Source organism: Besnoitia besnoiti (assembly GCF_002563875.1).
Source record: "Besnoitia besnoiti strain Bb-Ger1 chromosome Unknown contig00018, whole genome shotgun sequence".
NCBI classification, from domain to species: domain Eukaryota; phylum Apicomplexa; class Conoidasida; order Eucoccidiorida; family Sarcocystidae; genus Besnoitia; species Besnoitia besnoiti.
The window spans coordinates 181,930-200,461 of NW_021703918.1; the positions used below are offsets into that span (position 1 = coordinate 181,930).

The following is an 18,532-nucleotide window of genomic DNA, read 5'->3' on the forward strand; positions in this document are numbered from 1 at the left end:
TCTTCCGGGACTGGCGGCGGGCTTCGACTCGAGAGGGTCAGGCCCCACCGCCACAAATGTTTGTAGGTGCGTCTTTGCGTGCGCAGTGCTGATGTCAGTGCCAGTGGAGCCTTGGTGTGTGGACGCGTAAATGCTATATTCGAGACGGCGTGTGTATAAAATATTTCTTCAATAAAGTCCAATTTGTTAGTCACTAGAGTCGGCAGGAACTCGCGCTGAAGAACGCACCCGCCTCCTCTAACAACGCAGCGGCACGTGAGGCACAGTGGGGCAAGACGCGTTGGATGCTTATTGCAGCAGAAGCGTGTCTCTGTCGCAGTTTTCTTCACTTTCCTATTTTCGTCTGCGACGCAAAACAAAAGTGTCAGGCATCCCCAGAGCCAACTGAAGGCGAGCGGGGCCGGAAAAAAACAACACCAGCCCTATCGGCGTTCTGTCGTTTTGCAGCCAGATGCGCTACGATACTGGTTTCCACCCATTCTCTGCCTGTTCAACTCGACATCCTTACACAAAGCATACATCGCAGCGCCAAGCAGTTGGCAAATAGTCGCTGCGCCGTTGCCACGTAGGGGCTGCAGCCGAGCGGAAGACGCGCATGTCGTTCTCAGGTTCCATGCCTTCACAGCAATCCTGTCTTCAACACCCTTATGAGCTCTGCCGCTGCTAACTGCGCGGCTAACGCCCAGTCCCTTGCTTTGGGCTGTCGAGGCGCCAGGCCGCTCAACAAGCCAGACGCGCCGTCTCTAGCCATCTGAATGGCAGAAAACGGTAAACATTAGTAGCACACAGGATGCACATAGCTCCCGGACGGCGCGCAACACGAAAAAAAGCACGGTTCGTGTCTAGGTCCGTTCCCTTCTCTCGCCCTGCGGTCCTAAATTCCCTATTTCCACGCAGAACTCTGCCTTACTCCTGCAACGCGGACGCCTTCTTCACCGCCGCCTCCTCTGTCGCGTCTCTTGCTATACGCGACTGGACAATTCATCGCCTTTCTCATGGCATCTACCCCTCTGTGTGCCTGCCCAGGCAAGCCCCCAAGCCCGCTCGGCGTCTGTCGCGCAGCTCGAGCCGCCGCCGTTTCCTCCCTCGCAGCCTCTCCGCTTCGAAAGGACTGCAGCGCAAACAAAACGCGGGGGCGTCGGCACTTGTCGTCAGTTACAGTCTAGCTTGCATCCTTACCAAAAGCCTCGCTGCCCTGCGGCGCGACGCTAAGTGCTTGAGTCGTGTTACGTTTTCACCGGATATTCGAGACATCCGTGTGAACCCAGCTAGCTGGCGCGCGCCGCTCAGAACCTCCGATCCGCACGACTCCGCTGCGCTCGCTTCGTGTTTATCCCTTCCACCTCCCCCCTTCGAGCTCGCTTGCCGTAGAGCCTCCGCTGGAAGCCGGAGATGCGAAATGCGATTTACTCCGTCCTCCACAAAGCACCCCGTCGCCTGCGATGACAGAAAAGGCCAGCGCACCCCCCGAAACGACGGTTTTCGCCTTGCGCTCTGCTGGAATTTCAGGAATCTCGTAGTCGACGAGAACGCCGACTCGCCAATGACAGACGCGGAAGCCGAAGGACACAACGGAGAGGAACCCGAGTTGGCGGCGAAAGAGCTAGAACTCGGGCGAGAGGATGGGGCTTGAGGCGAGGTTGCCGCCGGTGGAGAGACACAGTCAGCAAACGAGAATCGAGGATAAATAGGGGGAATCGAGTTCGCCCTCAGGGCACGCATGCCTGGAGAGAGAGGGGACGCACGCGTACGCTCTACGGGGCACTCGGCGAGACGCTGCAGAAACTCGAAACGCACCCTGCCCAGCAGCGAACCCACTAACGGGAGATGCGGGCGAAACGTCGACTCAGAGCGGGGCGGAGACGACTGAAGAGGAGAAGACACAGATGAAGGAGACGAGCACGAAGAAGCGGACGGGGAAGCGGAACGAGAGGTACCCGCATGGGAATTGCGACAAGCGGCGAGCGGAGTCGAAGCCGCAGAACGCGGGCTTGGAGGACAAGCCGAGGACGAAGAGGCACACGAAGCAAATGAAGAGGCGGCAGGCGAAGCTGACGCGTCCTTAGGCAAAGAAGCGAGAGACGACGCCTCGGACGCAACCGTTGACACCAAAGTCCTCAGCATGCGGGTCGTTGTTCTCCCTCGATGCACCGACGCTGACGGTCCAGAAGAAGCCTGACTCGCAGGGTCGCCCCGCTCAGCAGCGCATTCACCGCGGCAGTCGACAGCCCAGATGCCGAGTCCACTCGCTTTGGCTTTCGCCTCAAGAGCCTCGAGCTGAAGGCATATACAACCGCATCGGGCAGGCTCTCGGGGGGAGGGGGGGTGAGAGGAAGGCAGATCACCTACACGCGTCGTCTCCCTCCAGCGCAACAAGAGCCCGTACTGAGGAAAGCTGTAGGCACTGTGCCTGTGGTAAGTCGGCAAACCGCACACTCCCCCGCATGCAGAGGCGCCAGACTTCGCCGGCGGGCCCCGCCTGCATTTGCTGGCGAAAGCGCGGCCGCACTCAGAGGGAACACGATGCAGAGTCAAATGGCGCTGGCTACGTCGAGGAGGCAAACATAACTCAGAAGCGTGCAGACCCGCTCGCGACCCAGCTGATACTCCACACTTCCACACATCATGGCTCTGTGACACCGAGGAGCTCCAAGTACGATTGTGACTGCTTTCCGTTTCTGCGCCGGTCGTTCGGGACTTACCTGCCGGAGTCGCTGCGCGGCACGACGCCGCTTGAAGAAGGCAAACACTGAGGCGAGCGTTCCTATTTCTTCCGGTCTGCGCAGCTGCTCTTCCCTCAGGCGTTCACGTGCGACGACTGCGAGTCCGCGGCGAAGCAGCTCTTCCTCGAGATCGAAGCGGCGGAGATTGAATACGCCTTTTCTGAAGTAGTGCATCCGAACACGAAGCACATGACAAGAAGGCCACGCCTCGAACTGCTCCTGTGTCGCACAGGGAGACAGCGAGGAGTCCCGTCGTCCTGCATCGCCGCGCCGAGGCCCGTGGAATGCCCGCCCCTTCTGCCGGCTTTCCAGCGTCTCACTTGAGCTGAACCCGTTCCGCCTGTTTCCGGCGTCGTCTTCCCGCTCGGCTTCCCCCGTTAGTTCACTGTCACCTCCGTCCTCTCCGCGCCTGCATCCTTTGAGTCTTTCTTCTCTGTGGATCAGGGTGACGGCGACGCGTTGTTGGAGGAGATGCGCATCGAGGAACTCTTTGAGAGCGAACACGACGTCCTCAGCTGACCTCGGATTCGCCCTGCCTCGCCCCGAAAGGTCGCCTTCCTCAACAATCTGCCCTCCTCTGCGCCCTGGAGATGAAAAGTCCCAATCCACACCAGCGGCCCCCTCTGCGCCGCGCATCGTCTGCCCGGTGTGACCTGCCGCGAGGAAATGAGGAAAGTCAACAGAATGTAGTCGAAGAGGCAGGAGCGAGCGCGATGCGGAAGACGAAGGAAACAGGCTTGCCAGCACTGAATATCGCTTTCTCTCCAGAGCCGACAGATGCTCGCTGCAACCTCTGGATTTTCCTCCTGCCTTGTGAGATCCAGCCGAACTCGAGGGCGAGACGGGGCGCGGAACGAGAATGGGCAGAGGAAGGAAACAAAGAATGAACCGGTGGAGCATAGGCACGTGGTAGAAATATAAGAGCCCTGCGGAAAGGCACAGACACACGGAGGATGTCCCCGCTAGCGAGCGTTTCACAGGGCAAAGAAAAAACTGCGGAAACTGCGGAAGCGGGCGCTGAGCCAGGCAAAGTGCTTCACTGAACAGACCTGCTTCTGCCGGAGAAGACGCACTAAAAAGAGAAAACGACCAAGAAAAGACAGCTTACCCGAAAGGGGTTCGACTGAGGCAATGACGCCCTTCAATGTAGCATGGCGTTTCAAAAGGAAATCTGGAATGTCGGCAACCTGATGGATACGGTTCACCTGTTACACAGAGAAATCGGCAACGACAGCAGCTGAAGAGAGCAGGCCGCAGAAAACCACTCGATGCCACACCACGTTTTCAACGGCCGGAATGCAACGATACAACAAACGTAGATACGCCCACGTGGTTAGAGCTCCGCCGCCCCTGTTCGCTCGAGAGCGAGGACCGACTTTTTCTACCCAGCGCCGTTCGACAGACTCCGCATTTCCCCTTCAATTCTCCCGCGAATAGCGCCCTCTAGCGCGGAATGTATCGTCGCCTTTCTGCTCGCCCTTGACTCGCACTGCTGTTCCCCTTCGGTGTTGCCATCGCGTGCTGGTCGCTACCCCAACTGGCAAATTTCTTGGGTAATTCCTCCTTTCTGCCGACGCAAGCTCCAGGCGTGCTCTAAAGCGCCCCCTCCGACTCTTCTGTCCAGAAGACGCTGTCCCTCGTTCGAGGCGTCGCTCTGGCCTACTCTGTAGTCTCGGACGCTGCGTTTGAGAAGCCAAAGTGACGCTCCCGCGACCAGGTACAGGCTGGTAGAGATGCCCGCTCTGTGCGCATCGATCCAGTCTCGAACGAGGAGAAAGGTGCGGTGGCGACTGTCGTGCGGCAACCGGGATTCAGCCGGCCTTCGGTCATCCTCCTGCATTGTGAGCTCGGGCGTCTTCCAGAGCAACACGTCGGTGAGGCAACGCGGGGCGCCTCGGGGAGCTGCGGAAAGCCCTGCGAGCTCTCTTGCCAGTTGCCCGCTCCGGTCGCTCGGGCGGGAACTGAGCAACAGGTAAGTTTCGCTTGCTAAGCGAGGGTCGTATCGCCCAGAGACGGGGAACTAGCTGAGTCGTGACGTTCTCCTACCGCTGCCAGAAAGCCTTGAACAGAAAACTTTGGGGACGGCCCCACAGAAGGAGCGCCGCGGCACGAGGAACCTAAGCCGACACACCTCAGGGGAAACGCAATCGAGGATGTCCCCTTTAGCCAATGCCTCGGTTTCTAGCGACTGCCAACTTCGCAGCGGCTGTCACAGCGATAAGCAGTGAACGCGGCGGACTGAGACTGCTCACATCTTCCCAGAGTCCGACCAGAACTCCACCAAACACACGACGACCGCAACTTTTGGCTGCCCTTAAGATCTTCGTCGGGTGCCCACTACGAGAAATGTGGTACTTGTATACCAGCGTAGAACCTAAGATTTCGTGTAATTGTCCACACCTGTGCCTCGAAAAGTTGACCAGCACCAGGAATCGAATCAGGCCGACACAGCGCCGTGCTCAGTGGCGGTTTGTCGACAGAGGCTGCCGCAACAAACTGACTACCTACCTCATCATGCGACGAAGAGAAAACTGATGAGGCTATTAATCACTGTGAGGCGCCAGACGACGGATTCCACAGCTTCTTTTGAGTGCCCCCCGAGGCCAGGGGGGTTCCACTGGTTGCGTTACCAGGCGGGTATCGGGTTCGCCTCGCATGCCCCCTACTCAAAACAGCCTCCTCGCCTTTGTCTCGCGCAGTTACCTGATTTTGAATGTGCGGTTTCTAACCCATTTCGGGGGTCCGGAGCGTGTCGCCTCCCGAGAAGAATCCGGGAAACGAGCCGTACTAGGGCGACAACCGAGAGTGTGTTCACGTCCTCGGTGCTGCTCTCCGCAGTTTCAGCACGTGCCATGCCGTGGCACGGCAATTGGGGGTCGTTCCGCTAGCTTTGTCAACGACAGTGTGCTAAGTGTCAAATATACACAGTTCTGACGTGCATCGTTTCTCTACTTATTCACCAGATGGAGGTGCTTCCGATGATCTTCGGCGCGCGAACTAGTGTTTTGCGTAAGCCTGGAGGCGGCGTCGATGAATCGAGCGCGGTTTGGGTTCGTGGCTCTCGTAGCGGGCGCGCTTGAGTCCAGCCTTCCAGCCCACTCCTCTCCACGATCGAGACTAGTCCACCGTTTCCGGGCTACGCTTTGAGACGTGGCGAGCCGTGCGACTGCGACTCCATACCGTTAGTCTGCATTGTACGTCGCCAAACTTTGTTTCCGATTGTAGCAATCTACCTTGTGTCACAGGCAAGCGTCGTGGTCGCCATCCAGTTTTACGTCCTCGAGACGGTTGCGAAGGTACGTTCGAGGGATTCAGTCGCGAAGGCCCTCTTGCTATCTCGGTGAGTCGACTCCGGGAGGTTGAGGGGCGGGTCCCCTACGCAGAGAAAATGGGGTTTTTTGGACGTTTGAAAAGTGTGTGGTCGTCTCTTTGCCTCTTTAGTATTTTATCTGAAGGGCTACGGGGCTAAACCTCTGTTCCGGCGTGCGACGAACCGCTGCCGCATCGAACTGCGACTCTGCACCCCCCAAATTATTCCCGCCAGTGCAAACGCTCAGATTCAGTGACATCTGAGAGAGTGTTAGAGTTGTTCTCTCCCCGTCTACCAACTGAAAAATATTCCTGCATAAGAGCGGTCGTTGTCCTGGGTAGGGAGGTTGTGTAGCGCGTGCGTGCCGCTCCGGCAACCGAGGGGGGGAATGTTGAACCACAGAGACGACATCGTGAGAGCCTCTCAGTTCTCCTTGCTGCGACTGGCGCTTCTCACTCAGGGTTGACGTAACAAGCTGTGGAGGATGGCGTACGTTCATCAAGATCCTGCTGTCCTTCAAAGGCCGGCCTCCGATAGGATTTCGTTCTGGCAAGTCCCATTCGCGAGTAAGTTTCCCACGGCGATGACAAGCACCAATCCGTGATTCTCGCCTTGCTCATCTCTTGGCTGAGTGGCCGCTTGGAGATAGACCTGGACAGGCTATTGATGCCGCACACTCGCTTCAAATGCTGGTCGCCTCCATGTCCCTGTGGCACCCCTGTCAATTTGCAGCTGCTGGCGCGTTGATCGATTGCCTGACTTGCCAAAGGCCTGCACGAGATTTCAACACTGAAAAGCAATTCCGGATGGAGAACGCACTTCGAATGTACCCCACCGTGAGCGGCGTAACCAACAAGGCGGTTTTCACCACGACGCCGCTGAAAGAAGAGGCTATTAGGCAGGGGCTCATTCACGTCCCTGAAGACCAGGTTTACTCTCATTCATACGTGCCACCGCTGGGAGCCCCTCAGCAGCTAGTTTCTGTCAGGCAGCATGGTCATACATTCACTCCGATCCCGCTGTATAGCGGGCCGCTTCAGTATGTGCAAAAGCCTCCTCTTCATGTCGCCCCCGAGGTGTGTTACCAGAGCAGCCCTACGATGTACACTGTCACGCAGCAGGCCACTGCACGCCCTCGGCTGATGACCCCACTCAAGATGCCTTACCGGGTGGCGGCTCCTGATCTGGCGCCGTCCACAGTACAGTCTCCATCGGCAGCGCACCCCATGCAGGCGTGGGAATATGTCGTGGCGGAGCCCCTCTTGGCTGACACGACTGGATTCTTGCTGACAGAGTCGAAAGCTGTTCAGGTTGGTTCTGAGCAAAGGCAGGTAGAGAGTGCCGGTGGTACGGAGAAGAAGGAAGCTGATCACGGACCCGAGTCTGACGAGTCGCTGCTCCTGGTGTCTACCAATCATACTGACTCAATGGGTGAAGAAGGGCTGGAGCAGAAAAAGGACAAAGATGCAATGGTAAAAAAGAGAAATTCCGTTAGTGACGATGAAGATCCTGATGTTAACACAAAATCAGAGGATGCCGAGCAATCCAAAGGTGATGCAACCGATTCTGATGGCAAGGCGCCGCGCGACGCGGCAAAGGAGAGCAAATTTGCTGGAAAAGCGGGACTGGAAGCAACGGAGTTCGCGCCGGAAGCGCCAACGACTGCTGAAAGCTCGAGTACTACCCATTCCAACTTCCAGGAGATTCTGGAAACTACTCGTGGTGAGGCGGATGACCCGTATCGTGTTTCGCCTCGCTTGCTGGATTCGGGTTGCTGAGATGAGCTCCCGTACGGGAGTGGGCCTGGCAACCCAGGCGAGCAGCTGTCTGCTTCACGAAAGGACCGGACATGTGTGTTGTGCTGCTGCGTGCAGTGGCGAAATTGAGCGGCTGGCCTGTAGGATACGTCCCCCCATCCGACCCCCAAGAATACAAGGAGCTCCGTATTGGTAGCAATGTTTACCTCATAGGAGGCACCTTCTATTTGAGTGACACTGGTGCGTACCTTCTGGGGCTACGAAACTGAGTGGGAATATCTACGAGTCCTAGGAGCTACACTGTTTGGCCAGATGACGAATTACTCAGGGCAAAGGTCTCGAGTACGCACATCGTTGGTTGTGTGTCAAGTACCCGAAATCTAAGTATGCATAAAAACGTGTCCACCTTGGGCGCGTGTTTAATGAAGGCTCTGTAATTCTTTCAGTGTCATACTGTTTTGCATGAAGTAGAAACACGTGGGGAAACGAAAGTGGAAGCAGATACTGTTTTGGGAAGCTTTCACAACAGCCTGAGTACAAGCGGAGTGGTGCGCGTGTGCGGATTAAAATATTGATGTGCAGTTCGGCAAATACGTACGCGCTGCGGTTCCGGAGGGGAGATCTGTGTGTGAGAGGTGGCATGTGAACCAGACTGTGCAGAGAAATAATGCTTCGAAGCTGCTTTGCAAGTTCTCTCGTTTCAGCAACAAGAGAGGCTTCCCTCAGCCTTTGTGTGTCGAGAATTTGGCCCCTCTGTGCGAAATATTGGGGAATGTCATCGAGGTCCCCGCAAACAGATGGCGCGAAACACAGGCGATGACGCGTCACCAACGCGAGCCCTGTTCGAACAGAGATGCCAGGTTTGAGCAATTTGTGGCTGTCAACATGGGGTGCCCTGGCGACAGTCATCGGCTTCAATGCTTTGCGCGGGCAAATCCAATCTGCAGATTGTCTCTGTCGAAGACAGTGTAGTAACTCCGGAGGAAGACCTAAACAGAGACATGTTGCGTCAGCTCCTGTAGAAAGCAGCTATTGAGTTTCCGTACTTGCCCTAGTGTCCAACCACCAATGCCCTGGAAAGCAGACTTGGACTCTAGAGCAAGTAATACTACCAAACTCTGAGCATCTCACGTCCTCGTCTTGGGCGTCATCTGGCACGATGCCTAGCATGCACTCGTGGCTACCATCATCTTCAGTGAATTCAAGCACGTAGTCCTGGGGGCTCAGCCGTATTTCCACGACAGAGCCCACCCCTGCACGCTGCCGTGCAGTAGTTGCGAGATATCTGAAGAGATTTGAGCTATACCGGCATTTGGGTTACCCAAGAACTGCAGCACCTGCGTCGGGCAACGTCAGTCCTAATCCAGATAACTGCCAGTGATCAGGCTCCAGACGTACCAGATCAGGTAGTCGCTTCTTGTCGTTGCAGGAAGTAACCGAAATACCACTAAGTTCGCGTTCCACGACTTGCTGAGTTGCATGTACTCATGTTGCTTAGTATATCGCTTGAAATAGGTTGATTCTTACCAGAGGTGCGTAAATGAGGTACGTGCCCGTGTCAACGATAGACTTTGCGCCGTCTGCAGACCCGAGGCATTGTGAAGCTCCTTACTTAATGTGAACAACCGAAGGTGCTTACCTTGTTGGGATAATCGACTCAAGTCCGCCCACTGCCGTGTCACAGTAGCAAATGAACCAAATGATCGGGGTTCTTTCCGAACGCCGAGAACTTTAACTGGTGTTGCTCTTCTGTCATGAGAAACCTGCCGCCTTCTTAGTCTGAACATGCGCCTAACCTGTCCAGTAGCTATTCGAAGGGTCTACAGGCACCCAACTGTGTGCAGTAAGTCAGTCGCATTTTGTTAGTATCCCTGGGGGTGCCACAGTTCTCACCTAAACTCCTCCTCGGGGAACTGCTTTCTCGACAAATCCGCTCCTCCAAATGTCATGGAGCCACCTGCAGGAATCCACAGAAGAGTTATCAATGCGTATCAACGACGGCGACAGCGGCCAGAGAAACACACCATCTGCGCTCAGGTAGTACGCGAATTGGTTCTGTCCACCAGACCGGTACAGCCGAGACTGCCCCATATATGGGTGAAAAACATAATACCCCGAGATTTTTCGATTCGAGTGCCTTCGTCTGGACGATGTGATCGAGACTACATATGTTTCTGCTGAGGCAGCAGCAAGTCAAGTTTGAGATGTCCAACGTACAGCGGCAATACACCTCTGTGAGTTATCTCGTGGTTCTTGAATCCCAGGCCCACTATGCCGTCCTGTGATGCGAAGAAGCTCAAAAAAAGTAACGAGAGGAAGATCCAAAACAACGCGTACCCAAGCAAGGTCCCTGAGGAGCGGGATGTCGACAAGAGTCTGTACATCCATTGAGTGGGGCTGTCTGTAGCGTATTTTCCCGATTGCTCATACTTACGCCGAATCCAATGTTTGTGTGCGGCACGGAAATACCATTGCCGAGATGCACCGTGTCGTATCCTACGGAGGCATTACTGTGGACACGAAATCATCTGGCGAAAACAAGTGCCTACCGTCGTAGCCTTGCAGCGTGCCACTTAGGTAGACGACGTTCATAAGGCTGGGCTCGCCATTCTGATTAAATCTGGGCTCGAACGACTCACTCCGTCTGTATTTTTTGTGGCCCATGCACTGCATGGACAGACTGAAGAACTTCATCAGTGCATAGCATCTGCGCCGCAGTAGTTTCGGCGGCTTCTCACCAGGTCTCGTCTGGCACCCAGAATTCACAAGAGCCAGTGTCAAACAGAACTCTGAAGTTCGTCGTCGGCCCATCCCCAATGCCAATTTCTCCGAAATACGTGGCTACGAAAAAGTGGACAACTCAAAAGCTGCAGTAGTTGCTTTTCTCCGGCGCATCGTACCCAATTTTTTAGACGCTATGACTTGATCCTGCAACGGAATCTCCGTTACGGAAAAAAGTGGCCGTTGTCGAACTTCAAGAAATCGAGACATTGACTTCATTCGACTCCCAAGACTTCGTAGTTGGTGTAGCTGCTTCACATGCTCCTTTTCATAGCTGCTGTCTATTTTGAACAAAGGAATAGACACGTTGCTGTGTCGAACCTTGGCTGCCCTGACGTCCGCCGCAACCAACAACACAGTGGCAGCCGCCAGTCTCAAAACCTTCATGTTGTTGACTTGCTGAGCCGATCGACTTGCCTCCGAGTGACAAAAGAAGGCCAACAGAAAAATGGGCCTGAATGTGGTGAAGTTTTTTTTTGAATGTGGCGTAGGTACACCAGGAGCGTTGAGTTCGTTTGACGATGCCGTTTGACGATGTGCCACATTCAGTTGCCCACGGGCGGGTCGACCAGGGCACAGTGGCGCGGAACTGTAAGCGACGGTTAGCACGCTGCACACAGAGTCGCATCGCTGGAACCATGGCGTACATAGAGCTATCCATGATGGTGAAAACGAACTGAGAAGCCTTCAGCATCACATGATCTTCTCTATTACGACAAGCTGCCGTAGGGGCGCGAAAGACTTGGTCACCAAGAGTCCTGCATGCACTGCCGGCGTCGACAGGCCGTTTGAGCATTCATCTCGAAAAATTTGTGCATGCATTGTCGCGCATACCATACACGTACACAGTTGTATTGGCAAACGGATCCTTTTAAGGAGGATTTCCTCTTATTTGCCAGGCTCGGCTCTGTCGCTTCTTCGACGGGAGGGGTAGTACGCCCCGTGGGGTAGGAACTCTTCACATCATAAGGCACAATGAACACGGTTGCGTCGGCACCGTCAAATCGGCTGTTCCGTCAGTTGAGGTGGTGTGGGTGGATTTCCACTCTGGCGACGACGGCTAGTGATGTATGACAGACTTTGCCTCCCATTAGCAGGGAGCTCAGTGTAGCATGCCCTTTCCAGGTTACATGACTTTTTCGACTTCACAGCTTTAAACAGGGGAATTGCCTGTCCATGTTTGATACATGCTGCACACGAGGAGCTGTTTCGTTAGTCTGACCTTTATAGCCTTCTCTGTCAAGTGTAAACGATTCAGTGAAGCGCCAGTGTGCAGCGTAGAGGGGCTTCTCGATAGTTGGCGGTCCGAGGTGTTGTTCGTGCCCCCTTCTACAGTTTGGACCAGTTTCGCAGGTCTGTGGGTCACTGTAATGATAGATATGTCGAACTGATTTTGCGTTCCAGGAGTCGTATGCTTCGCCGGACGGGCACGGGTCGTTTGCCTCTGTTTTCATCGAGCGCCACACGCATTATGGCTGTGTTGCACAACTGTGAGAGTGTAACTGTGCCACATGCTTCACTGTGGCAGGGATGGTCCACGTAGGTGGCCGGCGTGACAAGTCTAAAGTTTTCTTTTGTCACGCACACTGTGACTGAGGGTTTCGGATTCAATCTTCACTCTCTCTGCTTTCACGGTTTTTTTCTGCTTGGAAATCATGGCGGTCCACGGACGCTCAGACGTCGGTGGCACAGCTGCCGTACCAGACACACCTGCCGTCGCAGAGGGCCAGCAGGGACAATGCGGTTCCTTCTCTGATGAGGCAGCGGAGACAGCAGCGCCTGTTGGGTTGTGTGAGACGACGAAGGACGCCGAGTCTTCTGATGGATCCTCACGTGGCTCGACGAGGCGCAGCGCGGAAGGCGACGCCGAAGCGGACAGTTGGCGAGGAGGGAGCGGGAGCGTACTCACGTCTGATGGTGCACAAGCACAGAGTCGGGAAAAGAAATGGATACCATTATGCTGGAAGACAATTTCAGGACATAATGCACGTACCCCGTCATGGTCTGGCTTCGAGTTGGAGAAGAGTCCCACTGCGAGTGGCACGCAACAACCATGGAGACTTCTTGAGGTTGGCATTGGAGGCAAACGGTCTCCTACGTGGAACACGTCAAAGAATCACTCAAGCTGCGAGGCAGCTCCTGAGAAGACACGATTCACCCCCATGATGATTCTTGTTGTCAGCTTCACTTCCCTAACAGGTCTTCTGATGGGCTACGACCTCTGCGTTGTCGCAACCGTGCTAAGCGAAATCCAGGAAAACTTCCATCTCTGCGGGGGCAGCTTCTCGTGCTTGTCAAAATCCATGTTCGTGGCCATTCTCGCCCCAGGAGCGGCAGTAAGTTCCTCAAGGTTTCATCGGCACGGATGTCGGCGCTGCGCTCACTGCCCTCGGTGTAATTGAGGGTTTCGTCCACGCCCTACAGCTAACATGCGGGCCTGCCAGCTACAACTGCAAAGTCGGTTGCGGAAGTCGATGCTCGTCCAAGGGGCTGCTTGCCTGCAACCTTTCTTGCATGAGGCATGTGGCGGCTTCGTTTACTGTGCGTGTTTGTGTATGTGTGTGTGGCATATCTTTTGCAGGTGGGCAGTGTTATGGGCGGGTGGATGTCGGATCGCATTGGCCGTAAATCTGGCCTGGCGCTCAGCGACATTTGCCTTCTTTTAGGCAGCGTGGCCATGGGCGTTGGAGAAGCATTCTGGGTAAGTTGCGTCTGTAGCCGTCCAGCGACAACATATGAGAAAGTGAACCCGCGCGCTGCCACACGCCCTCCGCGGGCCAGGCGCATTGTTACTGTTCGTATTCGCTGGATTTTTGGGCTTTTGTCCACTATCCACTGCTTCAATTCGACGTCTGTGTAGCGAGTCCAATACACGGTCACACTTCATACTCCATCTGCGCGTGCCTTCCGTCGCCAGAAGCACACTCGAAGCGAAACGTGTTGGACGCTCGGCTGCCTGCGACACACGGCGGTTTCGCCCCTCTTCTCGCCTGTCACATAAGCGTTTTCGAAGAGGGATCTCGTTCTTTCGGATGCTTCTAGGCCCCTGTTCGCGACAGCGTCGTCGGATTTTCCGATATGGCGTCTCCGCGCACCATCGCTTTTTTTGCGTGCCCGGGCTCGTTTGCTTTGTCTGCAGGTGATGCTCCTTGGCCGTTTCCTCATCGGCATGGGAGTGGGACTCGGCTTTGTCGTTTACGCGACGTACACGAGCGAGGTCGCGCCCTCTGACCGCCGTGGACAGCTGGTCGCCTGTCAAGAGGTTGCGCAGTGCTTCGGTAGGTCTCTGCGACTCGTGGCCCCTTCCGCTCTCTGCCGTCCGTTTCTGTCCCCCCCCCTCCTCTTCTTACCACACTCGGTCAATGTGAGTGTGGGGAGACTCTGGAGCCTTGCAGCGCTTCCTTGCAGGCCGGCGAGGCGCTTGCCGTGTGCCGGTGGGGCAACAGTTTCGTTGGATGTCTCTCTCTGTCCGTGACCCACTCAGTGCCCCTCGGTTGTTCATGTCAGATGAAGACACGGGGTCGGTGGGTTCAGTTCACGCATCGAGGACTCGCGGGTCCTTGCACTGCGCCAGAGTGTTTTCTCCGTAAAACCCAACGCCGGCGTGCGCTCTGTTTTGCGCGTTGCTTTTCGCCAGGCTGTTTGGTCGCATATGCTATGGCAGCATGCTTTGGAGAAGGCGCCTGGCGGTATCTGCTCGGAATGGGCGGAATCCTTGCCGGCGTGCAGGTAAACCGAACGCGGGCAAGGGTCCCTTCTCTGTTTGTCGCCTAGTTCACACCTCGATGGATGGCGGATGATAGTCGCTGCGGTCCTCGCAGCATACGTTGCACCGTATGCGCCTGCGTCTTTTTCTGCTTGCGTGTGCTGTGAGAGGGGCGCTGCGCTCCCCTCTGTTCGTGTCGTCGTCCGCCTGCACCACGGGCTGCGTTGTGCTCTATTTTTCTCGCGTTTCTTCTATGCGCAGCAGGCCAGTGCATCCCTGCTTGGTCCCCTTGCCTTCTTCATTTTCTTGGGTCCTGAGAAATGGGAAATCTAGTTCTCATGAATCCGCGCAGTGTACGCGTTGCCCACGGTGAAGGCCTGCGCGTGCGTGTTCCGTTTCCTTCTCGGCACCGAGCCCCTTCCTCTCCCTGTCTGTGCATGCACGGTTCCTTTCCAGGTCTTAGGCGAGATTTTCATCTTGCCAGAGAGCCCGCGCTTCTTCGTCCAGCGAGGCGAAGACGCTCAAGCAGCAGCTTCGCTGCGGAAGCTGGGGATGAAGGACGAGGCCGAAATCTGTAGAATCGTGGAGGAGCTGAAAGCAGATCGAGATCATTCCCAGGAGGCCGCAGGGGCGTGCGACGGCGTCGAATCTGCCTCTGCAGGGCCGCTCGAGAAACTGTACAGGAAGTGGACAAGGGTAAATTATATCAGCCGCAGCGAGTGATTCCTTCGCATGCAGAAGGGGGGTACTATCAATAAGCATCGAAAGCGTCTGGTTTCCTGGTGGAGCCAAGCAAAGGCGAGCTGACACTCGATCCGTGTCCCGTTCCGCGTTTATCCTTAGTCGGCGTTACCTATTATTTTTGCCCGAATACAGGGCATCATTTGTACGGGCAAACGCATGTACGTATGTGTAATTCCTTGTTGAAACCCATGCTGATAGAAGTAGCGCTGTGCAGCTCCGGGTGTCTCGTCTTCACTCTGCCCTTTGCCGTCCTCTGTTACTCGCCTGAATCCGCCTCCGATATATACATATGGTTGTAGACACACACACTTGTCTAGACACATGCATGTTGGCAGAGCGTGTTGACGCCTTACCCCTGTGGCTGTCGTTTCAATGAGAGCCGCGAGTTAGTCGCGCGGCGCTGGCGTTTTGTTCTGCGTGTCTTTGCTAGGCTTTTGACCGGCTTCGCAATCACCGCAGGAGTCTTTTCGTCGCCGTGGGCTGCGCGGTTGCTCAAAACATGACGGCAGCGAACAGCGTCATTTATTTCACAGTTGATGTTTTTCGCCTCGCCGGAGTGTGCAACCCGCTCATTCCAGGCGTCGGCGTCGGAGTTGTCAAGGTGAGTGCTTCTGTGTGTGCGTCCCTGGGCTGTTTTTTCCTTGAGGAATTGCGCGCCCAGAGGTGGCAGATATAAGATTCGATCTTGTTTTTCGACTTGACTTGGCGAAAAGAATGCTGCTCGGCTCCCGGATCCTGCAGGCGTACGCGTGCGTGCGCATGCGTGTCCGGCTCACGTTGCTGTGCTGGACGTGGGCTTGTGGGTCTTGTCTCGTTTTCGCGCTCTCTCCACCTCCACCTGCATGCCCCTTCGTCCCCTGCATCCCTGTAAGTCTGGCGTCTCCCCGTCGTCGTGTCGTGCGTGAGGCCTCCGCATTTCTGCCGCGGTTCCCGCCTGAGTGCACACGAAGGCCTGCGTGTTTCGCTCGTCTCTCGCCCCCTTACGGCTGGGTCTGCTCGCCGCGCCCTCCGCCCAGATAGAGCTGAGCGTGTGTGTGTTGCCCTGCCTGATGTGCCTCGGCTCGTGTTTGCAGTTCCTCGGCGTCGTCGTTTGCATCTTCCTGGTGGACCGATGGGGCAGGCGCGTCCTGCTGCTCACGGGCACGGCGGGGACGTTCGTGTGCCATCTGTTGATGGTGGTGAGTCGCCTCGAGCTCGCCCTCCACCGCGTGTGATTGCGCGTGTGTTGATTATTTCAGTCTCCTGCTCGTTGGCACCTCCCACCTGCAGGCACCCCCTGCGTGTGCACTGCTGCGCGCGGAGTGTGCGCACACGCTGCCGCCGCATGCGGTCCTCGTGTGCCACGGACTTGCACTTCTGTGTCCGCGCGTACGCGTGGGGCGTGTGTAAAGTCACATGGAGGGCTGGGGGTGACTGCTATGTTGTTTCGTGCGTGACTCGCCTTTCAAAGCAGCCACATCTGCTTCCGACGTCGGCTTGTGCGAGGTTGTTCTGTCTGCAGACAGGGTTTGCCCTGCAGAGTGGGGGCGCGGCGGAGGCGGCCCAGGCGGCGTGTGCGGCGGCGGGAGGGAGCAACGAGGGAATTTCCTTCTCCGCGAAACTGCTCATCTCCACTCTCCTCCTGTACATCTTCTTTTGGAATACGAGCTGGGCGGCGCTCATGTTTGTTGTCGCCAGCGAGGTAAGTGCCCTTTCTCGCGTCCTACAGACCGATTCATGAGTACGGCTGTAGGGCCTACCGAGCCAGCATATGGACATGCGTGCCCGCATGCCCCACTGCAGGAGCGTGATGCCCGTATAGTTCATGTGTGTTCATGCATCTCTGTAGTCAGAAATGTCATGCAGTCTGTGTAAAACGGGAGGGAGGCAGAACGCTATGGGTCAGCGATCCGGCAACGAGGCACGCGTGTCGCGCTGGATGTGCAGTGGAGCATCTCTGTGAAAAGACTCAGAATGACGCGCCTAGTGAAATCATTGGAGTCGGAAATCTCGCCTGCAGCACAGGAACAGAGCAGATATGAACCAGGCCCCCGCGTCAGGTTTCTTTTAGCCGGGGCAAACCTGTATTTTCAATTTTATCCCTTTCGTCCCTTTGTTTTCTGTTTTCTCAGGTTCTGCCAACGAGTCTCCGAGGCCTGGGCATGGGATTGACGATCACAACCTTTTGGCTTCTGTCCTTCGTGGTTCAGTTTTCGCTGGAGCCTCTGTTCTCAGCGATATCCATTCCTGGTAAGGCCTCCTGTATTCCCCGCCCCTCGCGTCTGTTCTGAGGTCTCGTCTTCACGTTGTTTTCTCCCCGCAGACATGTATACACGCCAAGTGCGCCTATGCCCGTGCTTCCTCTGCTCGCGTGCCTAGAGCTCTCTCTCTCCAGATGAAGATATATCTGTATATGGCGTTTGATCTCGCAGGCTTGATATGCTGGAGGGCAGCGTGTGGCGGCCCTGTCATCGCATGTTGGATCTGTTCTGCTTGCGTGTGTGCAGGGACCTTTGGCTTGTTTGCATGCTTGAATTTCTTCGCGCTCCTCTTTGTCGGCTTCTTCGTCCCGGAGGCTAAAGGGCGTTCCCTAGAGGACATGCAGAGAAAGAATCGTTCAGGGCCGGCGCGGACGTGTTGTCGCGCGTCTCACGGCGCCGTCGGCGGCGCCGCAGGCTTGCAGGGAGGTGAGCCGTCGCCTGAAGGTTCGCCGCCTGCGTCGTGCTCAGATCCCTCTTCGCAGGCCGCGGCCGAAGAAGGAGCGAAACTCACAATCGATGAGAAGCAGCAATGGGCGAGAGTCGCCACGCCAGCGCCTGCTGAAGGGGACGCTGCAAGCGGCCGGGTGGCGTGATCAGGCAGAGAAAATGCAGTGCCAGTGCCTCCTCTGGAGGCGCCTGGAAGGGAGGAAACTTTGGGGAGAGACGCCGAGCATTTGCAGCGGCCGCGGAGGCAAAGCTGAGCGAGAGGAGACTGAGAGGACGCGGCTGTCGAGCCGCGCAGAGTGTTCCCCGCTCTGCGCGCTTCAACGCGGAAGACAAAGGGAGAGTTGGGGCGTTCGGAGGCGTGCCGCTGGACACTAGCAGCTTGACGCCACGGCCTGGGGGGAAGCAAGCGGACAGCGAGACGCAGCTCCTCGCGCCGCTTCGGTAGAAGCCAACCCTCGACAGAAACAGGCGCGGGAAGTTCCGGATGGGGCAACAAGTCGACAGCTCCCGACAGAGTCAACCCTCGGGACGCGTTTAGAGGTTTCGTGAACCCAGCCTTTGTGCGTCGCGCGTGCGTCCTCGTCGCCTGCGTTCATGCGCACAGGAGGTACAAATGATCCGCGAACCAGAACTGTATAACTCAAATCGAATAAACAAAGACAATATAGTTCCTAGAGTACTGAAGATGACTCCGGTTATGAGATACAGACATCCCTCCTTTTTCGCAACCTTCTCCGTGCAATTTACCGGTGACAGCCTCTAAGGACGTAGCGACTGTGCCGAAGTCATTTGCGGACTCGATGAGAAGCCCAAACCGGAGCGCG

At 56.2% G+C, this 18,532-nt stretch overlaps 4 protein-coding genes across 4 annotated transcripts; 2 read left to right on the top strand and 2 right to left on the bottom strand.

Moving 5' to 3' along the window:
* Window positions 1-619: 619 nt before the first annotated feature.
* Window positions 620-4,563, bottom strand: BESB_032710 (uncharacterized protein; the record flags this gene model as incomplete). The annotated part of the gene is made up of 6 exons (XM_029361863.1): window positions 620-751; window positions 911-1,111; window positions 1,180-2,277; window positions 2,703-3,649; window positions 3,832-3,928; window positions 4,387-4,563. The coding sequence occupies 6 exons, from the start codon at window positions 4,561-4,563 to the stop codon at window positions 620-622; spliced, it is 2,652 nt and encodes an 883-aa protein (XP_029215083.1).
* A 2,156-nt stretch (window positions 4,564-6,719) lies between these two features.
* Window positions 6,720-8,059, top strand: BESB_032720 (uncharacterized protein; the record flags this gene model as incomplete). Its single annotated transcript, XM_029361864.1, has 2 exons — window positions 6,720-7,755; window positions 7,908-8,059. The coding sequence occupies 2 exons, from the start codon at window positions 6,720-6,722 to the stop codon at window positions 8,057-8,059; spliced, it is 1,188 nt and encodes a 395-aa protein (XP_029215084.1).
* Window positions 8,060-8,704: 645 nt separating this feature from the next.
* On the bottom strand, window positions 8,705-10,958 carry BESB_032730 (aspartyl protease; the record flags this gene model as incomplete). Its single annotated transcript, XM_029361865.1, has 17 exons — window positions 8,705-8,779; window positions 8,837-8,863; window positions 8,922-9,043; window positions 9,097-9,127; window positions 9,189-9,260; window positions 9,318-9,370; window positions 9,430-9,525; window positions 9,587-9,624; window positions 9,684-9,747; window positions 9,815-9,845; window positions 9,904-9,952; window positions 10,008-10,069; window positions 10,128-10,166; window positions 10,225-10,286; window positions 10,340-10,470; window positions 10,529-10,631; window positions 10,691-10,958. The coding sequence occupies 17 exons, from the start codon at window positions 10,956-10,958 to the stop codon at window positions 8,705-8,707; spliced, it is 1,323 nt and encodes a 440-aa protein (XP_029215085.1).
* Window positions 10,959-12,226: 1,268 nt separating this feature from the next.
* On the top strand, window positions 12,227-17,854 carry BESB_032740 (sugar transporter ST2; the record flags this gene model as incomplete). Its single annotated transcript, XM_029361866.1, has 10 exons — window positions 12,227-12,907; window positions 13,153-13,272; window positions 13,711-13,849; window positions 14,209-14,300; window positions 14,734-14,973; window positions 15,452-15,622; window positions 16,095-16,199; window positions 16,523-16,702; window positions 17,133-17,250; window positions 17,508-17,854. 10 exons carry the CDS (start codon window positions 12,227-12,229, stop codon window positions 17,852-17,854), a joined length of 2,193 nt encoding a protein of 730 aa, XP_029215086.1.
* Between the last annotated feature and the right edge of the window lie 678 nt (window positions 17,855-18,532).